Genomic DNA, 15,024 nt, shown 5'->3' with positions numbered 1-15,024 from the left:
ATATATATATATATATATATATATATATATTTAAAAATATCAAATTTCTATAATTTTTACTAATAGAATTAAATATAATCGTAATCAAAAGTATGTATTGGCATACGTGCACTGGTCAAACGATTCTTATATTTTGGGACGAAGGGAGTACATACTTTCGTATGTTAAGACGTATTCACGCTAAAGCTTGGGTTAAAGCTTGCTCTATTCTAGAGATAGCTTTCATCATCCTAACCCTTGTAACCCTCCTAACCCTTTTAACCCTTCTAACCCTTATTTAAGGACAAATAATACTACATGATAACCCTTAAGTCGTTATAATAAAATAAAATATGGATTAACACTAATTTAATATGGATTAAGGATAAATAATAAGTGATATTTTTTGCTTATAATATGAGAAGAGGCAGTAGTTTTTATTTATTACCAAGTTATTGCTTTTTGTGTTTTTTCTGTTGTGACACTCTTGATGCATATAATATAAACAGAGTAGTCAATAGTCATAGGCAAGGTATAATTTGTGATCAAATAGGCTGCTGCTATCTTGAAATTTGAGTGTTGATTAAGTGGTTTTCAACTGTTACTATATTTTGAAACATAAAATGCCAATCATATGTTGTTGATCCTTTATGAGTTCCTTGAGGGTGTGTATTTACATAGTTTTAGTCTTACTCATTCATTGGAACTCATGTTATTGTTGTGTGTCTTTCTTTGCGTCTTTTGAACTTTGTGCTTGTTATTATTTCAAAAAGATATTTGTGGTTGATGATTAATGACACAAAACATATAAGGGAAATTATGCAAATCTTCTATAGCCAAATTAGGATAGATATAAATGTAATGATAGCTCATATTTTTTATAGGCACTGTCACGAATGCTTACTATTGTTTATGAGGTCATTGAAATTTTGTTATTTTGAATCTGAAAATGATGTGTGAAGGATGATGAGTGGATAGAGACTATGGAGCTATGGGAAAGCAGGCTTCTTTCTGTTGCTGATGTCATTTGTGAGCGGCTGGCATGCGGGTTGCATCTTCCCCTTGATTCATTCAGATGTCGGGTGAGTGACTTATGGCTCATTTTTAGGGAAAATTACTCATCATCAATGCTGCTCCATATTTGTAGCATTTACTTTTTCTTTTTTGAGAAATTTTAGCATTCTTTTAGGGAAATTAAGATTACATCTTCCTTTCATGTTGTTGTCAAAAAACAAAAATACAATTAAGATTACATCTTTCCTTTCATGTTGTTGTCAAAAAACAAAAACAAAAATATAACGGTTTCTCTTTTTCTTTTCTGTCAGCGATTTAATCCACTGGTTTCTACTGGGATGAATCTTGAAGGAGAAAAAGAGGGCAAAATTTTGGAAATTCCACACTGGGATTATAATCTTCTTAGTGTCCAAGAAGGCCACAAATATGTGGGACTCAACCTTTGGTCCAAAAAGGACCAAAAGGTTGAGATCAACATACATGCGGGCCATCTAGCCATCATTGCTGGCAAACAACTTGAACAACTCTTAGGAGGTAAGATAATTGCTCCCAAACATGAATCTGTGCTGAGCAAGAACATCATGAAAGAGTTAGAGAAACATAAAGATAAAGAACATCGCAACATTAGTTCGTGGAGGATTACCTCCACCTTGTTTACACAACAAGCTTGAGACTTTCCTCCCAATGGAACCTAAGAAGAAGGCGGAGTCAAACCTCAACTATCCAGCTGTGAAAAGAATGAGAAATGAGATGTTTACATATTGTTCTGCAACAAGCCTCCTCATTTGTTGCAAGTTTTGAGATTTGTTCCATTTAACTTTGCTGCTTAGCCTAAATTTGTCCATATAATGACTCGAAAGGTTTTGATAGTATTTGATAAGAATGATTGAGTGTTACTGATAACTTTGTTGCTTAGCCTAAATTTTTCCATATAACTTTGATTCCAATTTTGGTATTCATATGGTAGTTTTATACATTATGTGATGATTTCTACTGTTACATTATTTGTTGGCAAAATCACCAGTCCGAAGGTTCGTTCCAAATCGAGCTTTGGATAACTGACAGATTACATAATTAGACATCTATTTATTCATTGATGTTGTTTGCATAAGTTTAATAAACTACTTTAACTCTTTAAACTAAAATTTATACATATTACACATAAGTCGTTAGTAGGTTATTTAAGACGTATTCACGCTAATTCAAGTATTTTAGTTCAACTAATATGCATAAATCATTCTCCATTCTACTAAAATCGAAATCGCATCACTTAAGATCTATTAACCCTAATTTAATAATTGTTAAGTTAACTGAGATTCCGAAGATTCCTTAATTAACTACTCCCTCCGTCCCATTTTATAAGATCCTCTTTGACTAAATGCACCATTTATATGTCTTGTTTTGATCATATTTTTCTAAAAGTATATAAATATAAACATTATCATATAAGATCTTGTTTGATTTGTTTCGATATATATATATATATATATATATATATATATATATATATATATATATATATTTTTTTTTTAAAATATCAAATTTCTATAATTTTTACTAATAGAATTAAATATAATCGTAATCAAAAGTATGTATTGGCATACGTGCACTGGTCAAACGATTCTTATATTTTGGGACGAAGGGAGTACATACTTTCGTATGTTAAGACGTATTCACGCTAAAGCTTGGGTTAAAGCTGGCTCTATTCTAGAGATAGCTTTCATCATCCTAACCCTTGTAACCCTCTGTCGCGGCGCGAAAAATACCTCGAGTGTGAACACTCGAAAATCAACAGAGTCGCCACCGAATTTTATTTATCCCAGAGAAGGGAAAGGAAAATATCGAGAAAACCTTGAGGGGTAGAGAAAAAAGGGTTCGGGAGTTGGTTATGCGAGGGGAAGGTATTAGCACCCCTCACATCCGTTGTACTCAACGGGAACCTTTTAGAGGGAAATGTTTGTTTGCTTTAATGTGTTTTTTAATGTTTGCTTGATTACTCGTTTCTTGCTTCATCGATAGAAAAAGTTTATTTTTATTATTATTTATGTGATTATATATGCGGGGAAAAAGGTTTGTTTTTTATTATTGTGCCCGACAAGATGTTGAATCCTGCTCCTACGTATTCCCAGGTGCAATGGGAAAATCAGGGTTTCGTAGTTCAGGGGTAAAAATGTTTGTGGGTTGGTTGCTTTTAGACGCATGACGTCTAAGTCGCATTCTCGTATTAAACGCTGCTTGTATGCTCGCACTTCGGAGGCTTAAGCGTGGTTTGTATTACGGAGAATGGACGAAAACGTCACCCGTTTTGTGAAGAGGGTTTTACTTTTACTGCGCGCGAGGGCAGTGAAAAAGGTTTGAGTGTGTTGAGTTGATTTTATGAGTTTTTGTGAAAATGTTTGAGAATGAGGATGGTCCGAGACGCGAGTCATACGTCAGGGCCTCGGAACCATCCGGGTAGAGAAAGTCATACGGCAGTCCCTTCCTTTTTCATCCTTTTAATCTTAAGTCATTTTAGTTTGATTTAACGAAATCAAAAGAAAAGATTAAGAGATATTTTTTAGGTGTTTTAAGGTTTGAAAATGAGAATGGTCCAAGACACGAGTCATACGTCAGGGTCTCGGAACCATTCGGGTAGAGAAAGTCATACGTCAGTCCCTTCCTTTTTCATTCTATTTTATTGAGTGCTTTCAAATTCGAGCAAGATAAAAGAGAAACGAAACAAGCAAACAAAGTATAGACAATATATACAGTAACTGAAGCTTTTGCTAATCTTATCGACTTTGCTTAATCGTATTCATTTCAAAGGAGAAAAGTTGAATTTTGGGGTTTTTAAAGTAACGAAATGTTTTTTGAAAAATAATCAAATAAAATTCTCATCAAAATAAAGCAACCAAAATAAAACAAATAACCTAAGAAGGTCTCTTATGTTAGTGCAAAAATTTGACTCAAAAGCTTAAATAAGCATTTGTTCAAATAAGCACTTTTTCTATAAGCTAAAAAGCAAATAAGCAAATAAAATGACTTATAACAATAAGCCAACAAAAATCTGTGATCTAAAAAGATCATTTATTTGTTAGTGCAAACACTTGACTCAAAAGCTTAGATAAACATCTGTTCAAATAAGCACTTTTTCTACAAAACAACTTAAATAATCACTTACTTAAAAAAAAAGTGTTTTCATTAATCAAATAATTATCTACTAACTCAAAAAAATATTTTCAAAAGAAAAAGTACTTATTTAAATAAGCCCTTATGTGAATAAGCACTTATTTAAATAAGCACTTAAGTGAATAAGCACTTAAAAATAAACAAACAAACTGGGGGCGCAAACTGGGTCTGGGGGTGAAGCAATAGCAATCTGCAACACCAAAGCCTAGCCCAGTTCGTCCAAAAAAACGGCAAACAGAACAAAAATGAACATGGTGCAGCGCGAGGAAATAGGTGCACGGTAGGCTTCCTGGATCTGGGCCCTTTGATTTGATCAAATGGCTTGGATTTAAAAAAATCCTCTAACAGATCTCGGCCTTACAATAGATCCAACAGTTGTGTTTTAAAATAAGAATGAACCAATCACGGGATGACACGTGGTCATCCCTAACCTTCACCTTCTTCTTCGTGAAGAACAGAAACAGAACGGCCATGGGAGAGCTTCATGAAGCTCGGCCAACAACAACACAATCAAAACTTCATCAAAATTTACGAAATAAAATCCGGTTTCACTCGATTTTCCTCACTGATCATGAATATAAACTCATAATTTACAAAAGATGCAAATATTTTAAGAAAACAAATCAAACTTTAAATCCCCCAAAAAATGAAAACTCGTATTTGAACAAATTAAGCAAAACAAATGGTTTGAAAAGCTTCAGTGAAGGTTCATGAGTAAAAAACGTTTAGAAACTAACTTGTTTTGAAGCTTGCTTAGATGAGTTAGAACTCACTCTTTTCTTTGCAATTTTGGAGTTTGAGTAAGCTTCTCTCAACGGTTTTCCTTCGTTTTTTCCTTGTGTGTTTCGCTACTGGTATGTGTTAGAAGGGATTAGTGAAAGAAAATTGAAGTTTAGAAGGTGTTTGGTGTGATTTCGAAAAATGAAAAAAGTGATGAAAAAAATGTGTTTTTTTTGGTTTTTTCTTCTCTGAATTTCTCCTAAATCGCCTCCTCCTATGCTCTGAAAAGTTACCCCTACTTATACTAGAAAATTAGGGTTTGAGTGGCCAAGAAGGGAAGGAAAAGCAAACCCTTTAGGAGGTTGGTGAAGATTTGCCAATATGGGAAAAAGACAATGGTTTGAGTTTGAAAAGAAAGAGTAGTGAGGGAGGGAAGCAACGTGCTTGCTGTTGCTGTTTTATTCTTTCTTTTTTATTTTCTTTTTTATAATAATAAAATAAAAATAGAAAATAAGTAAAAAACAAATAATAGGATAAAAAAATAATTTAAAAAAAGGTAGGACAAAATTAGGGTATGACACCCTCCTAACCCTTTTAACCCTTCTAACCCTTATTTAAGGACAAATAATACTACATGATAACCCTTAAGTCGTTATAATAAAATAAAATATGGATTAACACTAATTTAATATGGATTAAGGATAAATAATAAGTGATATTTTTTGCTTATAATATGAGAAGAGGCAGTAGTTTTTATTTATTACCAAGTTATTGCTTTTTGTGTTTTTTCTGTTGTGACACTCTTGATGCATATAATATAAACAGAGTAGTCAATAGTCATAGGCAAGGTATAATTTGTGATCAAATAGGCTGCTGCTATCTTGAAATTTGAGTGTTGATTAAGTGGTTTTCAACTGTTACTATATTTTGAAACATAAAATGTCAATCATCTGTTGTTGATCCTTTATGAGTTCCTTGAGGGTGTGTATTTACATAGTTTTAGTCTTACTCATTCATTGGAACTCATGTTATTGTTGTGTGTCTTTCTTTGCGTCTTTTGAACTTTGTGCTTGTTATTATTTCAAAAAGATATTTGTGGTTGATGATTAATGACACAAAACATATAAGGGAAATTATGCAAATCTTCTATAGCCAAATTAGAATAGATATAAATGTAATGATAGCTCATATTTTTTATAGGCACTGTCACGAATGCTTACTATTGTTTATGAGGTCATTGAAATTTTGTTATTTTGAATCTGAAAATGCTGTGTGAAGGATGATGAGTGGATAGAGACTATAGAGCTATGGGAAAGCAGGCTTCTTTCTGTTGCTGATGTCATTTGTGAGCGGCTGGCATGCGGGTTGCATCTTCCCCTTGATTCATTCAGATGTCGGGTGAGTGACTTATGGCTCATTTTTAGGGAAAATTACTCATCATCAATGCTGCTCCATATTTGTAGCATTTACTTTTTCTTTTTTGAGAAATTTTAGCATTCTTTTAGGGAAATTAAGATTACATCTTCCTTTCATGTTGTTGTCAAAAAACAAAAATACAATTAAGATTACATCTTTCCTTTCATGTTGTTGTCAAAAAACAAAAACAAAAATATAACGGTTTCTCTTTTTCTTTTCTGTCAGCGATTTAATCCACTGATTTCTACTGGGATGAATCTTGAAGGAGAAAAAGAGGGCAAAATTTTGGAAATTCCACACCGGGATTATAGTCTTCTTAGTGTCCAAGCAGGCCACAAATATGTGGGACTCAACCTTTGGTCCAAAAAGGACCAAAAGGTTGAGATCAACATACATGCGGGCCATCTAGCCATCATTGCTGGCAAACAACTTGAACAACTCTCAGGAGGTAAGATAATTGCTCCCAAACATGAATATGTGCTGAGCAAGAACATCATGAAAGAGTTAGAGAAACATAAAGATAAAGAACATCGCAACATTAGTTCGTGGAGGATTACCTCCACCTTGTTTACACAACAAGCTTGAGACTTTCCTCCCAATGGAACCTAAGAAGAAGGCGGAGAACCTCAACTATCCAGCTGTGAAAAGAATGAGAAATGAGAAATGAGATGTTTACATATTGTTCTGCAACAAGCCTCCTCATTTGTTGCAAGTTTTGAGATTTGTTCCATTTAACTTTGCTGCTTAGCCTAAATTTGTCCATATAATGACTCGAAAGGTTTTGATAGTATTTGATAAGAATGATTGAGTGTTACTGATAACTTTGCTGCTTAGCCTAAATTTTTCCATATAACTTTGATTCCAATTTTGGTATTCATATGGTAGTTTTATACATTATGTGATGATTTCAACTGTTACATTATTTGTTGGCAAAATCACCAGTCCGAAGGTTCGTTCCAAATCGAGCTTTGGATAACTGACAGATTACATAATTAGACATCTATTTATTCATTGATGTTGTTTGCATAAGTTTAATAAACTACTTTAACTCTTTAAACAAAAATTTATACATATTACACATAAGTCGTTAGTAGGTTATTTAAGACGTATTCACGCTAATTCAAGTATTTTAGTTCAACTAATATGCATAAATCATTCTCCATTCTACTAAAATCGAACTCGCATCACTTAAGATCTATTAACCCTAATTCAATAATTGTTAAGTTAACTGAGATTCCGAAGATTCCTTAATTAACTACTCCCTCCGTCCCATTTTATAAGATCCTCTTTGACTAAATGCACCATTTATATGTCTTGTTTTGATCATATTTTTCTAAAAGTATATAAATATAAACATTATCATATAAGATCTTGTTTGATTTGTTTCGATATATATATATATATATTTTAAAATATCAAATTTCTATAATTTTTACTAATAGAATTAAATATAATCGTAATCAAAAGTATGTATTGGCATACGTGCACTGGTCAAACGATTCTTATATTTTGGGACGAAGGGAGTACATACTTTCGTATGTTAAGACGTATTCACGCTAAAGCTTGGGTTAAAGCTGGCTCTATTCTAGAGATAGCTTTCATCATCCTAACCCTTGTAACCCTCCTAACCCTTTTAACCCTTCTAACCCTTATTTAAGGACAAATAATACTACATGATAACCCTTAAGTCGTTATAATAAAATAAAATATGGATTAACACTAATTTAATATGGATTAAGGATAAATAATAAGTGATATTTTTTGCTTATAATATGAGAAGAGGCAGTAGTTTTTATTTATTACCAAGTTATTGCTTTTTGTGTTTTTTCTGTTGTGACACTCTTGATGCATATAATATAAACAGAGTAGTCAATAGTCATAGGCAAGGTATAATTTGTGATCAAATAGGCTGCTGCTATCTTGAAATTTGAGTGTTGATTAAGTGGTTTTCAACTGTTACTATATTTTGAAACATAAAATGCCAATCATCTGTTGTTGATCCTTTATGAGTTCCTTGAGGGTGTGTATTTACATAGTTTTAGTCTTACTCATTCATTGGAACTCATGTTATTGTTGTGTGTCTTTCTTTGCGTCTTTTGAACTTTGTGCTTGTTATTATTTCAAAAAGATATTTGTGGTTGATGATTAATGACACAAAACATATAAGGGAAATTATGCAAATCTTCTATAGCCAAATTAGAATAGATATAAATGTAATGATAGCTCATATTTTTTATAGGCACTGTCACGAATGCTTACTATTGTTTATGAGGTCATTGAAATTTTGTTATTTTGAATCTGAAAATGCTGTGTGAAGGATGATGAGTGGATAGAGACTATAGAGCTATGGGAAAGCAGGCTTCTTTCTGTTGCTGATGTCATTTGTGAGCGGCTGGCATGCGGGTTGCATCTTCCCCTTGATTCATTCAGATGTCGGGTGAGTGACTTATGGCTCATTTTTAGGGAAAATTACTCATCATCAATGCTGCTCCATATTTGTAGCATTTACTTTTTCTTTTTTGAGAAATTTTAGCATTCTTTTAGGGAAATTAAGATTACATCTTCCTTTCATGTTGTTGTCAAAAAACAAAAATACAATTAAGATTACATCTTTCCTTTCATGTTGTTGTCAAAAAACAAAAACAAAAATATAACGGTTTCTCTTTTTCTTTTCTGTCAGCGATTTAATCCACTGATTTCTACTGGGATGAATCTTGAAGGAGAAAAAGAGGGCAAAATTTTGGAAATTCCACACCGGGATTATAGTCTTCTTAGTGTCCAAGCAGGCCACAAATATGTGGGACTCAACCTTTGGTCCAAAAAGGACCAAAAGGTTGAGATCAACATACATGCGGGCCATCTAGCCATCATTGCTGGCAAACAACTTGAACAACTCTCAGGAGGTAAGATAATTGCTCCCAAACATGAATATGTGCTGAGCAAGAACATCATGAAAGAGTTAGAGAAACATAAAGATAAAGAACATCGCAACATTAGTTCGTGGAGGATTACCTCCACCTTGTTTACACAACAAGCTTGAGACTTTCCTCCCAATGGAACCTAAGAAGAAGGCGGAGAACCTCAACTATCCAGCTGTGAAAAGAATGAGAAATGAGAAATGAGATGTTTACATATTGTTCTGCAACAAGCCTCCTCATTTGTTGCAAGTTTTGAGATTTGTTCCATTTAACTTTGCTGCTTAGCCTAAATTTGTCCATATAATGACTCGAAAGGTTTTGATAGTATTTGATAAGAATGATTGAGTGTTACTGATAACTTTGCTGCTTAGCCTAAATTTTTCCATATAACTTTGATTCCAATTTTGGTATTCATATGGTAGTTTTATACATTATGTGATGATTTCAACTGTTACATTATTTGTTGGCAAAATCACCAGTCCGAAGGTTCGTTCCAAATCGAGCTTTGGATAACTGACAGATTACATAATTAGACATCTATTTATTCATTGATGTTGTTTGCATAAGTTTAATAAACTACTTTAACTCTTTAAACTAAAATTTATACATATTACACATAAGTCGTTAGTAGGTTATTTAAGACGTATTCACGCTAATTCAAGTATTTTAGTTCAACTAATATGCATAAATCATTCTCCATTCTACTAAAATCGAACTCGCATCACTTAAGATCTATTAACCCTAATTCAATAATTGTTAAGTTAACTGAGATTCCGAAGATTCCTTAATTAACTACTCCCTCCGTCCCATTTTATAAGATCCTCTTTGACTAAATGCACCATTTATATGTCTTGTTTTGATCATATTTTTCTAAAAGTATATAAATATAAACATTATCATATAAGATCTTGTTTGATTTGTTTCGATATATATATATATATATTTTAAAATATCAAATTTCTATAATTTTTACTAATAGAATTAAATATAATCGTAATCAAAAGTATGTATTGGCATACGTGCACTGGTCAAACGATTCTTATATTTTGGGACGAAGGGAGTACATACTTTCGTATGTTAAGACGTATTCATGCTAAAGCTTGAGTTAAAGCTTGCTCTATTCTAGAGATAGCTTTCATCATCCTAACCCTTGTAACCCTCCTAACCCTTTTAACCCTTCTAACCCTTATTTAAGGACAAATAATACTACATGGTAACCCTTAAGTCGTTATAATAAAATAAAATATGGATTAACACTAATTTAATATGGATTAAGGATAAATAATAAGTGATATTTTTTGCTTATAATATGAGAAGAGGCAGTAGTTTTTATTTATTACCAAGTTATTGCTTTTTGTGTTTTTCTGTTGTGACACTCTTGATGCATATAATATAAACAGAGTAGTCAATAGTCATAGGCAAGGTATAATTTGTGATCAAATAGGCTGCTGCTATCTTGAAATTTGAGTGTTGATTAAGTGGTTTTCAACTGTTACTATATTTTGAAACATAAAATGTCAATCATCTGTTGTTGATCCTTTATGAGTTCCTTGAGGGTGTGTATTTACATAGTTATAGTCTTACTCATTCATTGGAACTCATGTTATTGTTGTGTGTCTTTCTTTGCGTCTTTTGAACTTTGTGCTTGTTATTATTTCAAAAAGATATTTGTGGTTGATGATTAATGACACAAAACATATAAGGGAAATTATGCAAATCTTCTATAGCCAAATTAGGATAGATATAAATGTAATGATAGCTCATATTTTTTATAGGCATTGTCACGAATGCTTACTATTGTTTATGAGGTCATTGAAATTTTGTTATTTTGAATCTGAAAATGCTGTGTGAAGGATGATGAGTGAATAGAGACTATGGAGCTATGGGAAAGCAGGCTTCTTTCTGTTGCTGATGTCATTTGTGAGCGGCTGGCATGCGGGTTGCATCTTCCCCTTGATTCATTCAGATGTCGGGTGAGTGACTTATGGCTCATTTTTAGGGAAAATTACTCATCATCAATGCTGCTCCATATTTGTAGCATTTACTTTTTCTTTTTTTAGAAATTTTAGCATTCTTTTAGGGAAATTAAGATTACATCTTCCTTTCATGTTGTTGTCAAATAACAAAAATACAATTAAGATTACATCTTTCCTTTCATGTTGTTGTCAAAAAACAAAAACAAAAATATAACGGTTTCTCTTTTTCTTTTCTGTCAGCGATTTAATCCACTGGTTTCTACTTTCTACTAGGATGAATCTTGAAGGAGAAAAAGAGGGCAAAATTTTGGAAATTCCACACTGGGATTATAATCTTCTTAGTGTCCAAGCAGGCCACAAATATGTGGGACTCAACCTTTGGTCCAAAAAGGACCAAAAGGTTGAGATCAACATACATGTGGGCCATCTAGCCATCATTGCTGGCAAATAACTTGAACAACTCTCAGGAGGTAAGATAATTGCTCCCAAACATGAATCTGTGCTGAGCAAGAACATCATGAAAGAGTTAGAGAAACATAAAGATAAAGAACATCGCAACATTAGTTCGTGGAGGATTACCTCCACCTTGTTTACACAACAAGCTTGAGACTTTCCTCCCAATGGAACCTAAGAAGAAGGCGGAGTCAAACCTCAACTATCCAGCTGTGAAAAGAATGAGAAATGAGAAATGAGATGTTTACATATTGTTCTGCAACAAGCCTCCTCATTTGTTGCAAGTTTTGAGATTTGTTCCATTTAACTTTTCTGCTTAGCCTAAATTTGTCCATATAATGACTCGAAAGGTTTTGATAGTATTTGATAAGAATGATTGAGTGTTACTGATAACTTTGCTGCTTAGCCTAAATTTTTCCATATAACTTTGATTCCAATTTTGGTATTCATATGGTAGTGTTATACATTATGTGATGATTTCTACTGTTACATTATTTGTTGGCAAAATCACCAGTCCGAAGGTTCATTCCAAATCGAGCTTTGGATAACTGACAGATTACATAATTAGACATCTATTTATTCATTGATGTTGTTTGCATAAGTTTAATAAACTACTTTAACTCTTTAATCTAAAATTTATACAGATTACACATAAGTCGTTAGTAGGTTATTTAAGACGTATTCACGCAAATTCAAGTATTTTAGTTCAACTAATATGCATAAATCATTCTCCATTCTACTAAAATCGAACTCGCATCACTTAAGATCTATTAACCCTAATTCAATAATTGTTAAGTTAACTGAGATTCCGAAGATTCCTTAATTAACTACTCCCTCCGTCCCATTTTATAAGATCCTCTTTGACTAAATGCACTATTTATATGTCTTGTTTTGATCATATTTTTCTAAAAGTATATAAATATAAACATTATCATATAAGATCTTGTTTGATTTGTTTCGATATATATATATATATATATATATATATATATATATATATATATATATATATATATATATATATATATATATATATTTAAAAATATCAAATTTCTATAATTTTTACTAATAGAATTAAATATAATCGTAATCAAAAGTATGTATTGGCATACGTGCACTGGTTAAACGATTCTTATATTTTGGGACGAAGGGAGTACATACTTTCGTATGTTAAGACGTATTCACGCTAAAGCTTGAGTTAAAGCTTGCTCTATTCTAGAGATAGCTTTCATCATCCTAACCCTTGTAACCCTCCTAACCCTTTTAACCCTTCTAACCCTTATTTAAGGACAAATAATACTACATGGTAACCCTTAAGTCGTTATAATAAAATAAAATATGGATTAACACTAATTTAATATGGATTAAGGATAAATAATAAGTGATATTTTTTGCTTATAATATGAGAAGAGACAGTAGTTTTTATTTATTACCAAGTTATTGCTTTTTGTGTTTTTTCTGTTGTGACACTCTTGATGCATATAATATAAACAGAGTAGTCAATAGTCATAGGCAAGGTATAATTTGTGATCAAATAGGCTTCTGCTATCTTGAAATTTGAGTGTTGATTAAGTGGTTTTCAACTGTTACTATATTTTGAAACATAAAATGCCAATCATCTGTTGTTGATCCTTTATGAGTTCCTTGAGGGTGTGTATTTACATAGTTTTAGTCTTACTCATTCATTGGAACTCATGTTATTGTTGTGTGTCTTTCTTTGTGTCTTTTGAACTTTGTGCTTGTTATTATTTCAAAAAGATATTTGTGGTTGATGATTAATGACACAAAACATATAAGGGAAATTATGCAAATCTTCTATAGCCAAATTAGGATAGATATAAATGTAATGATAGCTCATATTTTTATAGGCACTGTCACGAATGCTCACTATTGTTTATGAGGTCATTGAAATTTTGTTATTTTGAATCTGAAAATGCTGTGTGAAGGATGATGAGTGGATAGAGACTATGGAGCTATGGGAAAGCAGGCTTCTTTCTGTTGCTGATGTCATTTGTGAGCGGCTGGCATGCGGGTTGCATCTTCCCCTAGATTCATTCAGATGTCGGGTGAGTGACTTATGGCTCATTTTTAGGGAAAATTACTCATCATCAATGCTGCTCCATATTTGTAGCATTTACTTTTTCTTTTTTGAGAAATTTTAGCATTCTTTTAGGGAAATTAAGATTACATCTTCCTTTCATGTTGTTGTCAAAAAACAAAAATACAATTAAGATTACATCTTTCCTTTCATGTTGTTGTCAAAAAATAAAAACAAAAATATAACGGTTTCTCTTTTTCTTTTCTGTCAGCGATTTAATCCACTGGTTTCTACTGGGATGAATCTTGAAGGAGAAAAAGAGGGCAAAATTTTGGAAATTCCACACTGGGATTATAATCTTCTTAGTGTCCAAGCAGTCCACAAATATGTGGGACTCAACCTTTGGTCCAAAAAGGACCAAAAGGTTGAGATCAACATACATGCGGGCCATCTAGCCATCATTGCTGGCAAACAACTTGAACAACTCTGAGGAGGTAAGATAATTGCTCCCAAACATGAATCTGTGCTGAGCAAGAACATCATGAAAGAGTTAGAGAAACATAAAGATAAAGAACATCGCAACATTAGTTCGTGGAGGATTACCTCCACCTTGTTTACACAACAAGCTTGAGACTTTCCTCCCAATGGAACCTAAGAAGAAGGCGGAGTCAAACCTCAACTATCCAGCTGTGAAAAGAATGAGAAATGAGAAATGAGATGTTTACATATTGTTCTGCAACAAGCCTCCTCATTTGTTGCAAGTTTTGAGATTTGTTCCATTTAACTTTGCTGCTTAGCCTAAATTTGTCCATATAATGACTCGAAAGGTTTTGATAGTATTTGATAAGAATGATTGAGTGTTACTGATAACTTTGCTGCTTAGCCTAAATTTTTCCATAAAACTTTGATTCCAATTTTGGTATTCATATGGTAGTGTTATACATTATGTGATGATTTCTACTGTTACATTATTTGTTGGCAAAATCACCAGTCCGAAGGTTCGTTCCAAATCGAGCTTTGGATAACTGACAGATTACATAATTAGACATCTATTTATTCATTGATGTTGTTTGCATAAGTTTAATAAACTACTTTAACTCTTTAAACTAAAATTTATACAGATTACACATAAGTCGTTAGTAGGTTATTTAAGACGTATTCACGCAAATTCAAGTATTTTAGTTCAACTAATATGCATAAATCATTCTCCATTCTACTAAAATCGAACTCGCATCACTTAAGATCTATTAACCCTAATTCAATAATTGTTAAGTTAACTGAGATTTCGAAGATTCCTTAATTAACTACTCCCTCCGTCCCATTTTATAAGATCCTCTTTGAC

The 15,024-nt window shown here is 32.5% G+C and overlaps 2 protein-coding genes and 3 long non-coding RNA genes across 5 annotated transcripts; 4 read left to right on the top strand and 1 right to left on the bottom strand.

Annotated features, from left to right (window-relative positions):
* The first annotated feature begins 951 nt into the window (after window positions 1-951).
* LOC123882951 lies at window positions 952-1,664 on the top strand. The gene is made up of 2 exons (XM_045931611.1): window positions 952-1,061; window positions 1,305-1,664. Exons 1-2 carry the CDS (start codon window positions 963-965, stop codon window positions 1,662-1,664), a joined length of 459 nt encoding a protein of 152 aa, XP_045787567.1. The 5' UTR covers window positions 952-962.
* LOC123882952 lies at window positions 1,530-5,416 on the bottom strand. The gene is made up of 3 exons (XR_006800071.1): window positions 4,899-5,416; window positions 1,637-1,720; window positions 1,530-1,559 (listed from the first exon to the last, which is right to left on the bottom strand). It is a non-coding gene; the product is annotated as an uncharacterized LOC123882952 (long non-coding RNA).
* A 744-nt stretch (window positions 5,417-6,160) lies between these two features.
* Window positions 6,161-7,162, top strand: LOC123887467. The gene is made up of 2 exons (XR_006801501.1): window positions 6,161-6,279; window positions 6,523-7,162. It is a non-coding gene; the product is annotated as an uncharacterized LOC123887467 (long non-coding RNA).
* A 1,453-nt stretch (window positions 7,163-8,615) lies between these two features.
* Window positions 8,616-9,617, top strand: LOC123887472. The gene is made up of 2 exons (XR_006801510.1): window positions 8,616-8,734; window positions 8,978-9,617. It is a non-coding gene; the product is annotated as an uncharacterized LOC123887472 (long non-coding RNA).
* A 3,976-nt stretch (window positions 9,618-13,593) lies between these two features.
* Window positions 13,594-14,571, top strand: LOC123886117. The gene is made up of 2 exons (XM_045935456.1): window positions 13,594-13,710; window positions 13,954-14,571. The coding sequence occupies exons 1-2, from the start codon at window positions 13,612-13,614 to the stop codon at window positions 14,170-14,172; spliced, it is 318 nt and encodes a 105-aa protein (XP_045791412.1). The 5' UTR covers window positions 13,594-13,611; the 3' UTR covers window positions 14,173-14,571.
* Window positions 14,572-15,024: the final 453 nt, after the last annotated feature.

This window comes from Trifolium pratense, linkage group LG5 (assembly GCF_020283565.1).
Source record: "Trifolium pratense cultivar HEN17-A07 linkage group LG5, ARS_RC_1.1, whole genome shotgun sequence".
NCBI classification, from domain to species: Eukaryota; Viridiplantae; Streptophyta; class Magnoliopsida; order Fabales; family Fabaceae; genus Trifolium; species Trifolium pratense.
The sequence above is the reverse complement of the archived record's forward strand: the minus strand, read 5'-3'. Positions and strand labels throughout refer to the sequence as shown.